At 46.0% G+C, this 15899-nt stretch overlaps 1 protein-coding gene across 8 annotated transcripts in view; it reads right to left on the reverse strand.

Annotated features, from left to right (window-relative positions):
- Nucleotides 1-1466: 1466 nt before the first annotated feature.
- The window catches only part of TSPAN18 (tetraspanin 18), a 121183-nt gene continuing 106750 nt past the window's right edge, over nucleotides 1467-15899 (reverse strand). For all 8 annotated transcript variants that reach the window (XM_074852565.1, XM_074852561.1, XM_074852564.1 and 5 more), the window contains 5 exons: nucleotides 13899-13973; nucleotides 8292-8390; nucleotides 6822-7001; nucleotides 4275-4358; nucleotides 1467-3321 (listed from right to left, as the gene is read on the reverse strand). In XM_074852565.1, coding sequence (XP_074708666.1) covers nucleotides 3274-3321; nucleotides 4275-4358; nucleotides 6822-7001; nucleotides 8292-8390; nucleotides 13899-13973 — 486 coding nt within the window. In that variant the 3' untranslated portion in view covers nucleotides 1467-3273. The remainder of the gene's footprint in view (nucleotides 3322-4274; nucleotides 4359-6821; nucleotides 7002-8291; nucleotides 8391-13898; nucleotides 13974-15899) is intronic.

Genomic DNA, 15899 nt, shown 5'->3' on the forward strand with positions numbered 1-15899 from the left:
AGGGGCTGTGGGCTCACAGGCACAGGCTGCTCTCTGCTACTTCCATCCCTGGTGCTCGGGCTGTGGTCACGGTGCTACAGCAAAGGAGGTGGCAGCATGGCAGCTCCCTCTGGTCCCCAGCTTGCCCAGAGCTCTCCAGCGAGCAGTAAATCTAGCTTGAGTCCCTGACCCCAAAATATCGACCAGAGCTGTTAAATATAAAAATACAGTTGCTTCTCCTGCCTGCTGTTCTGAAAGCTACTGTACAACAGATCAGGCAGCCACACAACCAAGGGACAAAAATCAACAAATTTACATGCTTCATCATACAGCGTGAATCTGCTTTCTGGGCTTGCTTGTTCATTAAATTCCCCCAGGGAAAATTCCTTCTGCCTGTTACCACCTTCTACAGGTCCTCTCAGACTTGTCCGTATCTTTACAGCTATCTCCAGTTCTTGTTTAAAATGTGCTGCCTGGCCTTTGCTGGGGTTTCAAGCGCTGTTCCCAGTGGCACGCTAGCCAGCTGCAGAGAGGATTTGAAGTCTTCATCCAGGAAAGAGCAATGGGGGATCAGACAAGGTAAGAGAGGAGAAACAGCTGCGCAAAGGCCAGAATAACAGATGAATGAGATCCTTTCGAAGATACGGGGACTACTATTAGGGAGAGAGGGAAAGTGAGAAAGCTAAAAACAGACAAAGCAATGAGTACAGAATTAGGAAAACCAAAGAGAAACAAACCGGCACAGATCCTACTTCAGGCATATGCATTTATCACTTTGCACTTTGGTCTGGTTCCCCCAGCTCTGACAGTTTTTCCCCCATGCCACTGGTGGGAGAAAAAGGCTTTGAGGCTTTTTTTCCCCTTCAGCCACCCACCATGCACAAACCAGGGTACTTGCCTTCCAGGCTCTGACCTGAGAGCCAGGCCTTTGCATAATAAAGTGAGGGGAAAGGGAAAAGAATTGGAGGCTGGGGGAGGCAGTTCTGCTTGTCTTGCTCACCTCCAGCCAAATTACCATCTCTGCTCCTGGTTTTGTTCCTCCCCTGGGAACTGCTCTCCCAGAACAGTCACTGACACCAGCTCCTGAGGCAGAAGCAGACCAGATAAGCTCGCCTTCTGCTCGGCCCGTTCCCTGCAAGACTAGCAGATGCAACAGATTTTTCCTATCTTAAGCACAGCACCTGCTGTCGGGTATAAATACTGCTGGGTTTTGGCTAGCAAAACTGTTTTCCTTCATTAACAACAGACCAGAATTTAATGCTAAAATGCCTCATTAAAAGAAGGTCCAGAGGGAAATAGTTCAGAGAAGCTTTCCACAAGGTTTAATGCAACATCTGAGGCTGCTCAGCAGCCCTGTCTGCCTATTTCATTGCTGGAATATGCTGACTGCGGCATGGGGGGCTGCAGCTCTACCTGCCTGGGCCCTCTCCTGCTGATGAACAAATTGTTATTTTCAAATGAAGCTTGGAAAAGCTCTAATTCCTCCTTCCTCTTCTTTAGTATCCCGATTCCTCAGCCTGGATATTTAGCCAGGATCTTTGTCTATTACGGACCAGGCTTTCTGCTGCTTTCCTTCCTTTGTCCCCTGCAGCCTGCGCAGTGGCACTGAGAGAGCTCCAGGGACACAGCCCTGGTAGTGTAAGGGGACAGCCAGACACTCTGCCCGCTGCTGCATCGCCAGGGCACGAGTTACTGCTCAGCTCCTCGCTGCTGCCTTCTGCCCCCTCAACTTCCTTGTTTGGTTACAGTTTTTGGAGGGGCTGGTTTAAGCCTATATAAAACTGCTCCATAATCTGAGCCTATAAAATCTGTAAAAAGTCCTAAGCTAAACAAGAAACCACAGCCCCTTCTGTCCTCCCCTAAGTAAAATGAGTTTGGGGTCAGGGAGTGACCAGATGAACAATTAAGGCAACAGGGGTTGATGCTTCCAGAGGAGAGAAACCAGTGACCAGTCCGGGTCGATAACCACGACCACTGGAGCAGCGGCTGGAATGGTTTGGCTGCACACTGGGTGCTCTTAGAGCCTGCCTGGTGCCTCAGTAGTTCCATCTTAATCTCAGACCGAGGTCCAGTCCCAGGCATCTTTCTCAAGTTCACTTTAAGTAGATTAACTAGATGACACGTTAGTTAAATGTCAAACGATCTCAAGGGAGGAAACACTCTCAACTAACGGGCAGACTAAACCAATTCTGACTTGCTTTCGTCATGAGCCCATGGGAGGATCTTGAGGGAAATCCTCTGAGCAGAAATGACGCCACAAGACCGCTTCAGGCAAACAGCAAGGGAGTGGCTGACAAACCTCAGCCTCCTCCATGCAGCACCATGCCTGGACCTCCCCTTAGGGCTGGAAAGCATGTAGGAACCACTGCAAATATTTCTGCTAACAGAGCACCACAAACCGTTTTTTGCAAGTATGAAGGGAAAGGCAAAGGATGACAAGATTTAAATGCTATTTCCTCCCCTTCTCAGGAAGGGAGCAGTATCAATGATTCTTAACCAGAGCCATTATTTTTCCCAGGAGATGGGAACACAGCAGGGAACCACTTTGTCTCTTTCACAACAATGAACAGTACATCTTAGTAGAAACAGAAAGGTAGGCACCAAACTCTTGATCACCAGCCAGCCTTAGCTGAGTCCCATCACTAAGTGAGACCACACTGCCCCTGCTTGGGGCTGCAGAGAAAAACCAGCCTCACTGGAGTGCCTGACTTCTCTGACACGTTTCAGGTGACAGGGACAAAGCTTCCACTGAAGAATGTGTGTTTTCATTCTATGGCTGGGAATTAAAGGCAGAACCGCGCAAACAATGACTACCTGCTTCTTAGATGAGCCACCACCACTTGTTTCAAGCCGAGACTTCGGCCAACCTGTTGCCTTATCCAGCCCCTGCGTGTCTGTTCTTCAGTCCTTTGCTGTCTAAAGCATGGTAAAGTCGCGAATGGTAGGCACGGCCTCGCGGGAGAGGCGGCTGTGCTCGTCCTCCCGCTCCCCACTGCCGGCTCCATCAGTCTCTAGTGCAATTGGCTGCACTGGGCTCCTGCTCCACGGCTGCTGCGGGTGGCTCTGGGCAAGGGTCCGGTGTACAGTGTAGTGCACATCACCTCAAAGTTCCAGCCCCTGAAGTACAATCCTTTTGGTCATTCATATATTACAACCCTCTTTTTTTCTTTTTATCCCCCTACCCCATTTTGTTAAAAAAAATAAAGTTTTTTGGGTGTTTTCAGGTTTTGTTTCTTCTGGTTTTCCTTCTTTCTTCTGAACATGTGGGGAACGTGGTGCTTCATGGGCCACCTTTTACTGGATCCCTCGAAAGAGACACATAGCAAAGATCATGGCGAACAGCTGGGAAGGTGGGAGTGGGAAGAAGAGGACAAAAACAAAACAGAGAACCACATGAGTCAGCTGGACCTTCCAGAAGATCAACCAAGCCCTTCCCGGCCCTGGGACCACTCCCATCACTCCCTCCTGTCCAGCAGTCAGTGATGCAGCAAGGGTGTCCCTTCTCACCACCCAGGGGAGGCTGTGGCAAAATTTGTTTTTTTCTTCCTGAAGGCGATCCCTCCCCTCATGCCCCTGCCCCCCCCAACTGTTTGTGGCTACGGCAGCAGCCTGGCTTCATTCCCAAGGTGTCACAGGGGAGCGGGCTCTGCGGTACCTGCTCTGCACATCCTTGCTGCTGCCCGGAAGGGGCACAGCGTGGCCTTTGTGGGGGCTGCTGGGGCACTCTGTCCAGATCCCTCTCCTTTGCACAAGACAGGGCACTGGGGAAAGCACCCAGCCTCGCCCCAGCAATGCTGCAGGGGCATCACTTCTGGGCTAACATCATGTCTGGTGGAAGCCTGTTCCTCAGAAACATCACCCAAGAGCCAGGTACTTACGCAGGATAACAGAGATGCTCTGGAGCTAATAAGAGTTTCAGGCTCTAACCAGAAGGTGTTAAAGCAAAGGCAGAGTTTGAACACATTAACCAAGTGAGAGATTAGTCAGCTTGCTGGGTGCTGCTGCAGTGAGGGCAGTGACCATGTGGGGCCCTGGGGCGGGCGGTGGCCCCCTGAAGCCCCCGTGGCCAGTGTGGCAGAGCGCGAGCTCTGCGGCGCGTCCGACACGAGGCGGCACTGCAGCCGTGCGGCACCGGGTATTTCCCTGCCTTTCGTGGCAAAGGACCAAGCATCCAGCTCTTTCCAGTCAATTAAAAGCACAAGCTGACAACCTGCTCACACTTTGCAGGAGAGGCTTCCCCTGGCAAGGGGAATCTACCGACACTGCTTTTCTCCTAGGCACACCACAGTAAGTACCTCGATAGCCAGCACTCCGATGGCGAGGGCTCCTGCAAGGTACACGTAGGTCTCAAAGGAGTTCAGGATCACGGTGTAGCAGCCCTAGGAAGGACAAAACGTGGTGAGATGCACCACTGCGTTGTTCTCACAGCACAGCCCTCCTTAGTACAAGAGGCGCTCTCAGATCCAGGCACCACAAGCACAGCTCCCTCTCACCCAGCCCCACAGCATGGGAGGCAGAGACCCATAGGACAGTGCCAGGGAGGGGACGGGAAGATTTTGCTGTGGTGGGATGGGAGTAGTTCACCCCCACAACCCCTCACTGACCACGAAGAACTGTGACTTCTGGTAAGGCAGAGAGGAGCAGCACGGAGGAGCAAAGGGCAGAGACTAAGCACAGAGGAAAGGACCCTCAGGGCAGGTGACAGGCAGCCCAGGCTGGCGAGGGAAAAGGATGATTTATTTAAAGCCAAGGCAGGAGATTCTTGAATCCTTCCTCATAGCCAGCAGCTCTTTCACACCCCAGGACTTTTCTCTCTGCCTTCCCCCAAAGGAGCATGGATGAACACCTGCTGATCTGGCTATAGGAGAATTAATTTAATTAAGAACTCAGGGCCATGAACTACAGCAGTCCTTCCACTTATGCAGCATAGCCACCATCACCTTTAATGTCATTTATTATTGCTCATACAATTAACAGCACGTAGACCTTCTGCAAATCTGGCAGATCTTCTGGAAATCACCAGTTTATCCCGGCCTCAGTTCTCCCAGCCTAAAATTCCAACCCACCAGCAAATTTCTGCAAATAGGTTACTCATAAAGAGAAAAGTAGATTGGAGTTTGTCCAATGTAAAAAGTAGCTCTCCTCCCCACTGAGCATGTATTTCACACATACACGTTTAATCCCATCCATACCGCTGGGATGTTTCAATCACCTGATTTTTTCCTTCCACCCATAAAGAAAGCATCTGAACTGTAAAGACACACGTACTGGTGGCCATGCCAGACCCTGCTCACTGCGAGTGAGACACAACCAGAGGAGCGCCAGGGAGAGCACAGAGAGGATCCACTTGTGAGACAGACCCAGGGAGTGCAGACCCTTGGGGCACTAACTGAGCTGTTAAAACCACGCTCTTGTCAACATGAGACTGCTCAGCTGCAGCTTTGTTCCAGCCACGTTTCAACCCAATTTTCAGGGAAAAGCATTCAGCCCAGCAATAAAATGTTTGGGTGCTGGCCAGAACTCCAACCTTAACCTAACTTCCAGCACACCCCGCTCAGCTGGCTACAGACTGGGGTGAGCACAAGTGCGGACAGCACTGTCCTACCAGCATGGTGTCCCAAGAGCCCGACACTGCCCCAGGAATGCCTGAATTCAGCCATCAGTTGCTTGAGAGTGTCTCTCCCATTTTACAGAAGTGCCTCACAGGTTCTCCCACCAACACTCCGCAGTGACACGGGCTCTCAGGAAACCTTCCCCTTCCAAAGAAGAGGTAGGCCTCAGCATCACCACTTCGGGAAAACTATATCTGTTATTTGCTTTAACCCCCTTTCTCAAAATGCATTTCTCTTTCCCTCCCTGCTGCTTGCCATCTCTCTCCTCTCTCTTTTCCCCATCTATTCACAGTAATCAGACCTGGCAGAAGCAGTATGGTGCTGTCTGCTGTGATCTCTCACCCAGAGTGCCTTTGCCAACCATTTCCAGCTGCCAGGCAAGGAACAGCTCACATGCTGCTTCCAAACTCCTTTACTCTTTTCACAGTCTGCTACTGAGTGATGAAAAGAGGACCACTGCTCACTCTGGAGAGAAAAGGAGGCTTTGTACATATGGTCAGCACAGAGCTCAGCTGGCTTATCAATGCTGAGGTGAACACAGTCAGGAACTTTGCTAGAAAGTTTCTTAAACTTCACGTCCTGGTGACACTGTAAGGAAAGGTGACTGTAGTATCAGTGTCAATGACACTATGCTGAACTGTCTTGTTCCAGTCTAGTACTGGGACAAATTGCCAAGTCAAGAGGCCTCACAAAAGAAATGCCCTTTTTCTACTGTAAAGAGTAAAAGAGCAGAGGAATGCAGCTTTCCAACACTTATCTTCCTTGGAAAACAGACATGGTTTTCTGTGGCTGTTTAACCCTTGATCTATTGGTTGCATATGTTGATGATGAGGAGTCTTTGTGAACTAAACTGCAGCCAGGAAGAGTCAACTCCATCCCATCCTCGCCGACCTGTGCTGGCTTGATAATTAACTTTTCAGAGATAGTACTAACCTTCAGAAACACAATAAAACTGGATGCAAATTTTCAACCCACCTCTCAGTCCCTTGGGAAAATCTTCATATTTCTGCTGATACAGCACAGCATGGACTTAGCAGTACACATAATGAAAGGGCATTTTCAAAATCAGACATATACCATGACTTCAAAAGCTGTCAGCAGAAGTGTAATTAGGATGTGAGCTACAGTCAGAATGGCATGACCTGCCAGCTTCACTAGCTACCCATGACCACCACAGCCATCTCTCTGCCTGCTATGAAACTCCTTTTCCTGGTGTTTGGCTTCCCTTACCTGTCGGTTCTGAAACCTCTCAACACCTGTGAGGCAGGCTTCCCTGTTGACAAACATCCCTTCCCGGCTCTGGAGCTCTCGCTGGCAACAAGCCTCCGGTGTCACACTTTCCAAAGAGGAGTATGGAAGATGAGGGACAGCTTCAAAATCTTCTGGTCCATTCACTCCACAGCAGGCAAACTAGGGAGGAGGCATGGAGAAGAAAGGAAGACAGAGTTGACACTTTGCCCTGAAAGCAGATACGAGAAATCTACCAAAGACCTATTCTTGTAGGGATCAAAGCTTTAGTCAAAGCAGAGACAAAACAACTGTTGTTTTCAAAGAAGTGGGTTGTGCTTGTACCTTGGAGCTTCTGTTTCATCAAAGCCTTTTTATAAGGTCCCACTGTTTCCATGTCATACTGTAGACTCCAAGGTACCACTGGGAATATTGCCACGAGCTACACAGGGCTTTGGAGCACATCCAGAATGACTTGCTTGAGATCACCCAGCAAGTTTGTAAGGGAGCCAGCACTACAATCCAGGCTCCTGACCGACCGCCTGCTCTCCCCATAGCTAACGGCCAGGATTGTTGCTGCTCAAAGGCACTGCTAGGTGATTCACGTAAGGAACCTTTTTAGGATTCAAGTCAGGTTCTTTTTAAGGATTCAAGTCATACTCTGACTCTGTCTCCTTTCAGTCAGCAAAAGGAAATGTCTTTATTAAAGTCCTGAATCAGCATGAAGGGCAGCAATCATCTTTTTCTTTTAAGATTAAAATTGACTTTTCATCTGCAGAGCCTGACATCCCGCTCTTCACTCCTGAAGAGATACACCGTGGGCTGTACTGAGCACTAAGTTCACATGTGTACACACACACACACGCACACATACAGAATTTCTTGTAGCAGATAATAACAACTCCAATTCCAATGACAGCTGATCTGTAACCTGCCTGATTAGTACTATAATAACAAAAGTCAATTTTGATGGCTAATGTTTCTATACCGAAAATAATACCATTAGGCACACTCCTACCTCATCTGCCATCTACCAACTCATTTCACAAGAGCTAATAAAAAGTCATTAGTTAGCATCAGTATTTGGCTGCTGTTGGCCCGGAATAGTTCTGAATTAGTCTGCAAGGTGAAAGTTCCAGGCTAAATGCAGTGATATTCGGCTGCAGACAGCTCCACGGCTTTCTCTGCCCACTGTTTGAAAGCTGGGGGTACCCAGGCAGGTCAAACGCCTCAGGCCTTGGCAAACCACAAAGGCTGACACAGTCACTGGGAGTGTCTCTCTCAGGGCCAACTCGAGAAAGACCAGCTGTCAGATGAATCCTCATCTCCCTCCCGCCACAAACCCCGGTGCTGTGCTTGACGTGACGGGATGGTTGGAGCAGGCTGACCCTGGGCGAGCCAAGGGTGCAGGCTGAGCACCGTGTTGATGGCTGCTGACCGTGGGCAGCATGGGACTGGCACGGCCTGACTTACCGTGATCATAACAGAGTTCCAGGTGGAAGAGAAGACGTCCGTGTCGTTGTTCCTCAGGTAATGCTTCTTCAGCTCCTTGGTGAAAAACTCTCTGGTCAGCTGAAACACACACAGAGGTGGAAATATAAGGGCTACTGCCAGCACCTTTCCAAGCACTTCCCAAAGCTCCCTTCTGTGAATGCTGGGGGTTGTTTCGTTGGTTTGAGTTTGCTTTTTTTTTTTGCAAACCTCAGAGAAGAAACATGGGAAAAGTCACTGGCTGAACCATAACTATATCCAGGGTGGATGGTACCTGTGAATAAAACTGTTGCTCATTAAAAATCAGGGATTGAATTATATCTATACTTGTAAGATAACATTTACATTTAAAGGTTGGTTGTTTTTTTAAATTTTCAGTGCTATTTGAAGGCGTTTCATAAGTTGAAAGTGGACTAAAACAGATTTTAGAAAGATCTTCAAATTCACACCCAAATAGTAATTTCACTTACTATGCTTCAGGAGGTCTGCAATCAAAGCATGATTTCCCCCTCAGCTTTCATTTTAAACCAGTTAACTTCCCACTAACAACAGGGGAACTGCTCTGAATTTACTTCCATGTGTGAGAAAGCAGAATGAAGTCCTAATACGAAACTTTCTGGGAATGAAAAGGAAGTAGAAAATATACAATGAATACGAAATGTTCAAGTCAACTTACAAATTGGAAAAAGAGACCATTTCCCTGACAAGGCTTTAGATTATCTAAACTAACCCACACACGTGAAGAAAAAAAATCCTCATTATATTTCCAGTGTTTAGATAATTTAAACATTTTTCCTAAGGTCAACAATATAAACGAATGAAATTTCATTTACTCCTGTTTATATTTACAGTACAGCAGAAAAACTGAACTAACATTTTGGCTCAGTCTTCTCAAAAAGTTAGACACCTTGAAATTACATTTGCTTAGGATCACTCCCTGGAGGACTAGTAAATATACAAACCTAATAGACTTGTTAAACTGAACACCCCGATTCAATCTTATTGCACTTCTATCACTTCAGGATGAAAACTTCAAGGAATTCCCTTTTCAGGTTCCCAACAGGTCTTGACTTGTGTGGTCCTTCCTCTAAAATACCTTGTGATTTGTGACCCGTACAGGCAAAATCTCTCTGCCACTGCAAAGCCTCAGCGAAGGGGGTTGGACTTGGCTGGATAGAGCACTGCTCCAGTGTTACATATTTGCAGGATCAGGAATTAAGCTGCCTGAAAAAGATCCCTTTTTTTTTTTTCCTGTTGTTCATACAGCACTGCAGATGCAGTAATATATACTGCTACAAGCTGGTTTCAGGTTCTTGACAGGCAATGTGAAATACCATACACACGCATACATATGTATGAGACGTATGGGTGGGCACAAAGGCACAAGCACAGAATTGTTTGTTTCCTTTGTAACTGTATCACAAAATTCAAGGAAAAAAAGAGAGGGTTGTGGTGACTCTTTAAAAGATCCCTGAATACCACTTAATACTGACTTCTCTTTTACAAATACAAACTAAGGCCCAATTTAATGACTACATCAATACTGGGTAAAACTTTGTCACAAAGAGTTGAATGACGCAGGTAGCTCAATCTCACCACCTTCTAATTAGATATAACGCTAGATTCCTAAATTCCTAAAATAAGTCCTATGGGACTGATATTAACTCATTTTTTGCATTTGAATATTAAAATACCAGAGGACACAGCATTTTCCTTTGGGATTTTGGTGCACTGGGGGAAGGTCAGGTTAGGAAATGCTGAAATACGTCCTCAGTGTTCTCCTTTCTGTCCCTTCCTCTGAGTACTTTATTGAAGCAGCATCCTACCCTGCAGAGACAGCAGCACATTTTTTTGATGCTCGTCTGTTTCTGAAGCGCGGACTTTGAAACTGATATTACCGTTGGTAATAATCCCAGCCGACTGCCTTTGGCGGGGTCTAAAACAAAAGAGTCATTTAAATATAAAGTGAAACCTTTATTTTGACAGCGGCAACCCCAGAGGAAATTGTTCAGAGTTTGTGTGCGATTTTTACGAGACTTGGCCTAAAACAAAGTCTAGTGCTGGAAGGGTAAGTTTGCCAGGAAAATAACTGATTCCATTTTGTTGCTCTTAAACTGTTTTTCCTGAGTATCTGAAGTTCAGAAAAATGTAAAAAAAAATTTTTTTTAAAAAAATAAATCGATCAGCAGAAACATCTTTCTTCTTTTAAAAAACTGCTGACAGAGGAGGATAAAAGTCAGCAAGACAGTTGTTCCTACTCGCATGCCCACAGCCCCCCTCTTGCTGAAGCTAATAATGGCATTGATGAGGTCTGTGCACATTGGAGTACTATGGCAAGAACGATCCAGAAGGGAGCAAAGGACCTACTAATAAAACTAGATCTTCACACACACTTCGGACAACGCAATTGTATCAGCCACAGCCATGAACAATGAAGAGCTGTTCAGCTGTGGTTTTTTTCTAGCTGTTCTGGGGGGGATGTCTCCGATACAGAAGAAGCACCTGCATGCCTACATTTACATGTCAGTGAATGAAGTGGGACTGTTGTCACCGGGATTACTGGAGCCAGATGAAGGGGACTTATGAAAAAGAGGGCATTTCTGCACAACACAGGTGTGCCAGCACTGGCCAGGAAGGTCACAGCCATCTCACACAGCGCTGTGTTCGAGAATTCACTAAAAAAGTCAAATATCCCTCCAGGGCTTTTCCCATTCAGACCTCTGAAGGGCATATAAAGAGCAATTCCAGTACATAAATCAAATTCCTCTTTCACAGCTTCTCTCTATTGTTCATGGAAGACATTATTTTACATGGGGTCTTCTAGATGAAAAAGGGTTCTTCACCCTCTTGAAACCTCCTTTACAAAGGAAAGAAAACTCTGGTACTCCCATAGCTGATTAACAACAGCCTTCCTCTTCAAAAACTGCTTTTAAACAGGTCTTTGGGAGTGCAACTGGACTTGCAGATCACACTAGCTCACAACCGCAAACATCACTTTCACCCACCCCACCACCACACGCTGCCTGATTCTTCCTCTCATGTCAAATCTCAGCAGAAAACATCTATTTTCTCCCTTATTTTTGTCTCTTAATTTCTTTCACTCCCTCAGCTATTAATAATTTAACTCTGTTGAGTGTCTGAGAGCTAGTCTGGATGTGAAACACTACAAGAGAAAGCTGTACTGAACGTTATCTGCAAAGGGAACAGGTAGAGCATATCTTTCTCTCTTGTCTTGTTTTATGCACCCAGTGAGGCCACAGCCATACAGACTAGTGCAATGACCACCACAGCAACATGCTTGGTTCCAAGAAATTTAGGTTGCCTAAATGTGCATTTACCACCACATGCCTTGAAAGTAACTTGTTTCACAGGGAAGAGAAAAGCACATCTGACCCTGACCTTAAACTGCTACTGTGGAGAACTCTTCCTGACATGGGGTCACTGAAAGACCACCTCTGTCCCCATGGACATCCTGTCCAGCCATCTAGCCTCACCCTAACCCAAAGATGACAGCAAAATTAGCCACAAGTAGTTGCCAAGCCAGAGGAGCTACCACCAAAATATATAGCAACAGCAAAACAAGGGGGTTTTTTTCAGAAGAAACCTAAGGAGACAACAAACCACAAGAATTTGCAGACTGAGTTTAAGTTCTGCCTAGAGCCATCTCCAGCTATGCTGGGATCTGACGTTCTTCATTCCTTCCCATTTAAGCCCCTCTTATCAGTGATTCTGACAGAGCGGGAAGCCGGTGATACAAAGGAGACAAGCTCAAGAAAGGCAGAAGCTTGTTCCCCTTCAAGTTTCACCTCACAAAACCCCACCGGATACCACAGAAGTCTAGAATAACCACTGCAAATAATACCTTGCCAGATAACATATTCTCACATGTCCCACATCTTCCATGGGAGCGTAAGGTGCCGATGGTTTGCCCAGGAGCAAGATGTAAGCAGGCTCCTCGTGACTGAAGGAAGAGGACACAGCCAGCCCTGCGGTCACCCCGCACACAGGACTCGCAGCCAGCCTTGCTAGTTTCTGGTACCTTTTACCAGTTTCCCACAGGGAAAGTGGGAGGTGGGAGCAGTCAGCCACCGGCTGCTCGCCCAGCCCCTGCTCGCCAGGGACTGCGTTCTCTGTCGTGAAGCCTGCACCCGGGTCTGCAGGGCAGTTTCTACGTGTGCGGTCTGCTGTTTGTGCTGAACCAAAGGAATTCCCTAAAAACTCCTAACAGCAGAGCTGCAATGACCAGAACACACCAGACCCCCCACGCTGCAACCTATTTATGGAGCAGTAGCTGTTCCAATGAGGGCATGGTCTCGAAGCCTAAGCTGGAATGGGGCACCCACTCGGTGTACAGAGTGCCGACCCTTCCCCACTGCCTTCAGATCCCAGGCAAAGACAACAGACCACCAGTTTATAAAGGGAAAAAAAAATCCTCTCACTAACTACCCCCAAGATCATCCTACTGCACAAACACCACACTGTATTGCTGTGAGCTTCCTAAGTCTTGATTCTCTGCTTATCAAAATCTTTTTATATGAATAAAAGTATATCCTGGCTGAAGAAAATCATCATTATACATGGCCTTTCTAAGCTTATGTCACATTTCTGTCATGTTCAGTGCAGCAAATGTGCGGTATGTTCTCTTACTACTGGAAGAGGCCAAATAAATAAAATAAATACTAACAGTCACTAGTGACCACTTCTACTGGTCAATGTTTTTTCACAGCCATCACTCAGAGTCATATTTCAAAGCTGGGCTGACTTGAGAAGGATGGACCTAGTTCAGTCAGGCTCTTCTTTGCACGTGTGAGAACATGAAAAAAAATGCACAAACCCTTGCTGGTTAGAAAAACAAATGAGACTATGATTACTACTAGTGTAGGGGAGGGATGATGGCCATATAATAATATGGACAGCAGCAGAGTAGAGAAAGGCTACACCATATGAAGCTGTGGAGAGAAGGATGAGAAACTTGTAAGAAGGGCAATATGCAAGGGATCCACTAATGGGACATGAAATGGGACATGGGGAGACTTGCTCAGGGCAGGTCAGGAGGGATATCTTATGAGCATTGAGAGGAATCTGGTGAGCACCAGAACATGAAAATTCAAGAAGGAATATGATTAGAACATGCACAAGAGAGTTTTTGCACTGCAGAGCAAGCATTGGGTCTGTTGGGAAAACAGGAGGTTTCGCTATTAATATTAATATTAAACACATGTTATATTGAAAAAAGAAAATAGTTGCTTTTAACCTTAGTGTGACTTTATTATAAAATTTCTCTCTGATGGAATGCGCAGCTGGTTTGGCTGCAAAAGAATCAGGAAGACTCTAAAAACTTCAATATTTAAGTAGTCCCCCAGTGTATATCTCCTGTGTACATAAACCATCCACCCTGCACATGCCAGGTTAGTTCACGTTCACCGGCTTGCTGGCACTTCTTCAGACTGAGGGTAGCAATGAAGCAGGTTTGTTGGTATTTGAAACAAACAGTTACTCCACAAACAAATGTACAAACCATCTAACACCACGATCCAGCTGGGTACAATCCTACTGGGGTTCAGAGTTTGCCCACCATCGGATACTTACATTTTCTCTGAAGATAAAAGCCAGGATTGCAGCTGAAAGCTCCGCCAGGAAGATTAACAAAATAAACATGAAGAACTGGAAGAGAGAAGATGAAAAAAAACAAAACAAAACACAGATATACTATTAGGTGCGTGCAACAGAAATACAGGGTTTTGCTACTCACTAAAGAGATGGAAAAAATAACTGAGAAAACTTTTTTTTCCTTGACAACTAAAAAAACATGAGACAGTAACATGGAGCAGACACAGCCCCTCTCTGACCACATCAGAGGACATGGGAGCTTGCAATGCTTTTGCCTGGTTCTAATGAGTAAAAGGGAGTAAGGCTACAGGACCCACAGCATACCCTGATATCTCTGCACCAGGTTAAAACAGTAAAGCCTACTTTGATGGAAAAAGTTATGATTGTGTAGATGCTTGTACAGGGTTAAACTGTCGTGGCACAGGTGTATGCACCACATGCACGCACCTACATATTGTAGTGCTGGGGCCTGAATAATAGGCCCTGAAGCAACGTTGACCTCTAGATGAACCTCACAACCAAACGTTATCCATTACTGGTATCCGCTAATTAGTAAAATCTGTATTACCATTAGTGTTTATTAATTAGTATCTGATCATTAACGAAATATGTATGCTCACTAGTGAAAGATGTAGCTTAGGCAAAACGTAATCAGCAGTGAGGATGAAATGCTGTGAGATTGTGTATCCAACTTCCCTTGTTCAGCCTTGTTCAAGGCTGAGAACCCAAGTGTTTGGTCTTGTTAGAAACTCCCTTGGTTCTCCCCCGCGAGCCCTGGCCAGGCTTTGGGTGGAATCCAACAGGAGGATGAAACCAGATGTTTCCGTTCAAGGAAAAGTGCAGGTCATTCTGACTTGCTGTGTTTTGGTATATAAGGGTGGACCCTCCTGCCGTGACTTTGGAAGCCTCACCTACGGGTGGACACATCACGTAGGACTTCCCACTTGCAGGGAAAGGCTCAACAAATCCTTGCTGCAACCGGGGCTGCCCAGTGCCTGCGGGTCTGGATATTGGTAACGTATGCAAGGGGTGATGGATCTTTCTTAATCACTATTCTCCCCATCATGTAGTAATGATTAGGTGCATTATACCTTGCTTGTTCTTATTTTCTATAATTAACTGTATGTTGTAATAATTAAGTGTACTATTCTGTATTTTTCTTATTGCTTATTTTCTGTATTACTTGGTTATATCCTTTAATTATTAACAGTAAAATCAGCCTCCTCTTTTCACTCTGGTGTCTGAGTTTAATTGGCATCCTCGATCAGCAGAACACATATGCACACACACCCTTCATCACAACAACATAATTTTACTGTAATATGATCATGGCTCATTTTGTATAGAAGAAGATAGTGGGACATATACTCAAATATTTACACCTGTGACCAAAAATGAACTCTTTTCAGAGTATTCTGCATTTCAGGACAAAAATCAGCCTTCGTTAATATCCCACACACACCGTGGGATTGCACTGAATTAAGTTTTAACCATTCAGAACCTCTATAGAATGTTGATAACACAGCATCATAATTTTAAGTTGATTAAGCAAGTATCATCCATGTCTTGTACAGTATCCAAAGTGTGCATATTCATACCCTTAAACGAAGGGCACACTGCAGACCTGACAGAAAGCACTAACCAGCAGATTGAGTGGGAGCAAAAGAGAAACAGGCATCCAGTTTGAAGTAAAACCATTACACTTCTGTCATCATAATTCTAGGGAAGAGAAATGAAAGCGAACCGAGAGGCACATGGTTGTTCAATGCAGGCCAGAACTGTATTTTCATCCTGTTGCCCTTGCAACCTTTTGCTGCTCCAGTCAAAAAGTCTGGTCTTCAGTCTTACTAAAGGCATCTTGTTTCTGTGATGTTACCAAGCCTGAGCAATTCAACACACCTTCACCACCCACCTCACAGAAGTAAATCAGATGCATTTAAAAGGTCTCATCCCCAGAGAGACCGAGAGTCTTACTGCAAG

This window comes from Strix uralensis, chromosome 29, assembly GCF_047716275.1.
Source record: "Strix uralensis isolate ZFMK-TIS-50842 chromosome 29, bStrUra1, whole genome shotgun sequence".
NCBI classification, from domain to species: domain Eukaryota; kingdom Metazoa; phylum Chordata; class Aves; order Strigiformes; family Strigidae; genus Strix; species Strix uralensis.